The sequence below is a fragment of the Brassica oleracea genome, chromosome C8 (genome assembly GCF_000695525.1).
Source record: "Brassica oleracea var. oleracea cultivar TO1000 chromosome C8, BOL, whole genome shotgun sequence".
NCBI classification, from domain to species: Eukaryota; Viridiplantae; Streptophyta; class Magnoliopsida; order Brassicales; family Brassicaceae; genus Brassica; species Brassica oleracea.
Genome location: NC_027755.1, coordinates 19,746,166 through 19,747,400, shown reverse-complemented (window position 1 = coordinate 19,747,400; position 1,235 = coordinate 19,746,166). Strand labels below are relative to the sequence as shown.

Genomic DNA, 1,235 nt, shown 5'->3' with positions numbered 1-1,235 from the left:
TTGACTCTTGTAGTTACTCTTTATTTTTAGTTTATTTGAAACTTTTGTGACAATATCAATTCCTAACTATACCCTAAATGAGTGGTATAAGATGACAATCGTAATCAATCCCTAAAAATACCCTAAAGTTAAAAAATCGATTTCAACTACTATCTAAACCCTAAATGACAGTAAAGTAAAACAAACCAATTAAACCTCTATTTCATATATGACACTATAGTAAGACAAACCATTTCAACCCCTATCTATTCCCTAAATGACACTAAAGTATGACAAACAATTTGAAACCAAATTAATCCAGACAAACCTTATAGATCACAAAAAATATCTTAATAATGATAACAAATCTTAATAATCAAAACACAGATAAGTTGACCCTAAAACTCAACCCGATTAGAAGAAATGTTTGCCCTAAAAAAATCTTATATAAGACCATCAAAAGGCCAGAAACCCTACATATTACATCGTGGGTTTCTCCTACTTCTCTTAAGAAAAGCTCTCGTTTCTTCTCAGTAAAGAATGACGAACATGAATAACAATGAAGGGATCCCTTCCAGATGCTGGTGTGGGAAGGGGATTGTCACTTATGTTTCAAAAACAGAGGAAAACCCATACAGACGATTCTTCAGATGTGAGATTGGTAAACAGGTAAATCTGAAATTTCTTTAGTTATCATTATTCTATATGATAAGCGAATAAACAGATGTGAGATTGACTTGTTTTTGTGTTTTCAAACAGAGAAAGAAAGAAAATCATCTTTTTAAGTGGGTAGACGACGCTCTGTTCGATGAGATTCAGAGGATAGATGAGCATCAGACGAGAATTGCCGAGGAAATTGAAGATCTGAGAAGTTCCATGAAGAAGACAGTTGAGGAGGAAGTTATGAAACATAAGAATTCGATCGATGTAGGTTGTTTAGGATCCATTCTCACTATTTTATGTCTCTGGTCCAAACGTGATTGATAATGTTTTGTTTCTCTGTTTCATGTTAAAATAAAACTTCTATTATTTTCTAATGTTAAGACCTAAACGATTTCCAGTTGCATCATTTGACATGAACAAACTGAAACATAACTTCCAAAAATGAGAAGAACAAAACGCATAGTCTCTTAAACATAAAATTCAACATGAAAAGACTGAAACATAACTTGCATAAAACGAGAAGAAAGAAAAACATAGTCTCTGAAACATAACTTGTATTGAACGAATTGACAATCCTATATTGCTCTATCACA

At 32.4% G+C, this 1,235-nt stretch overlaps 1 protein-coding gene across 1 annotated transcript in view; it reads left to right on the top strand.

Moving 5' to 3' along the window:
- The window catches only part of LOC106308882, a 3,602-nt gene extending 2,639 nt beyond the window's left edge, over positions 1-963 (top strand). The window contains exon 4 of the mRNA XM_013745988.1: positions 739-963. Coding sequence (XP_013601442.1) covers positions 739-963 — 225 coding nt within the window. The remainder of the gene's footprint in view (positions 1-738) is intronic.
- Positions 964-1,235: the final 272 nt, after the last annotated feature.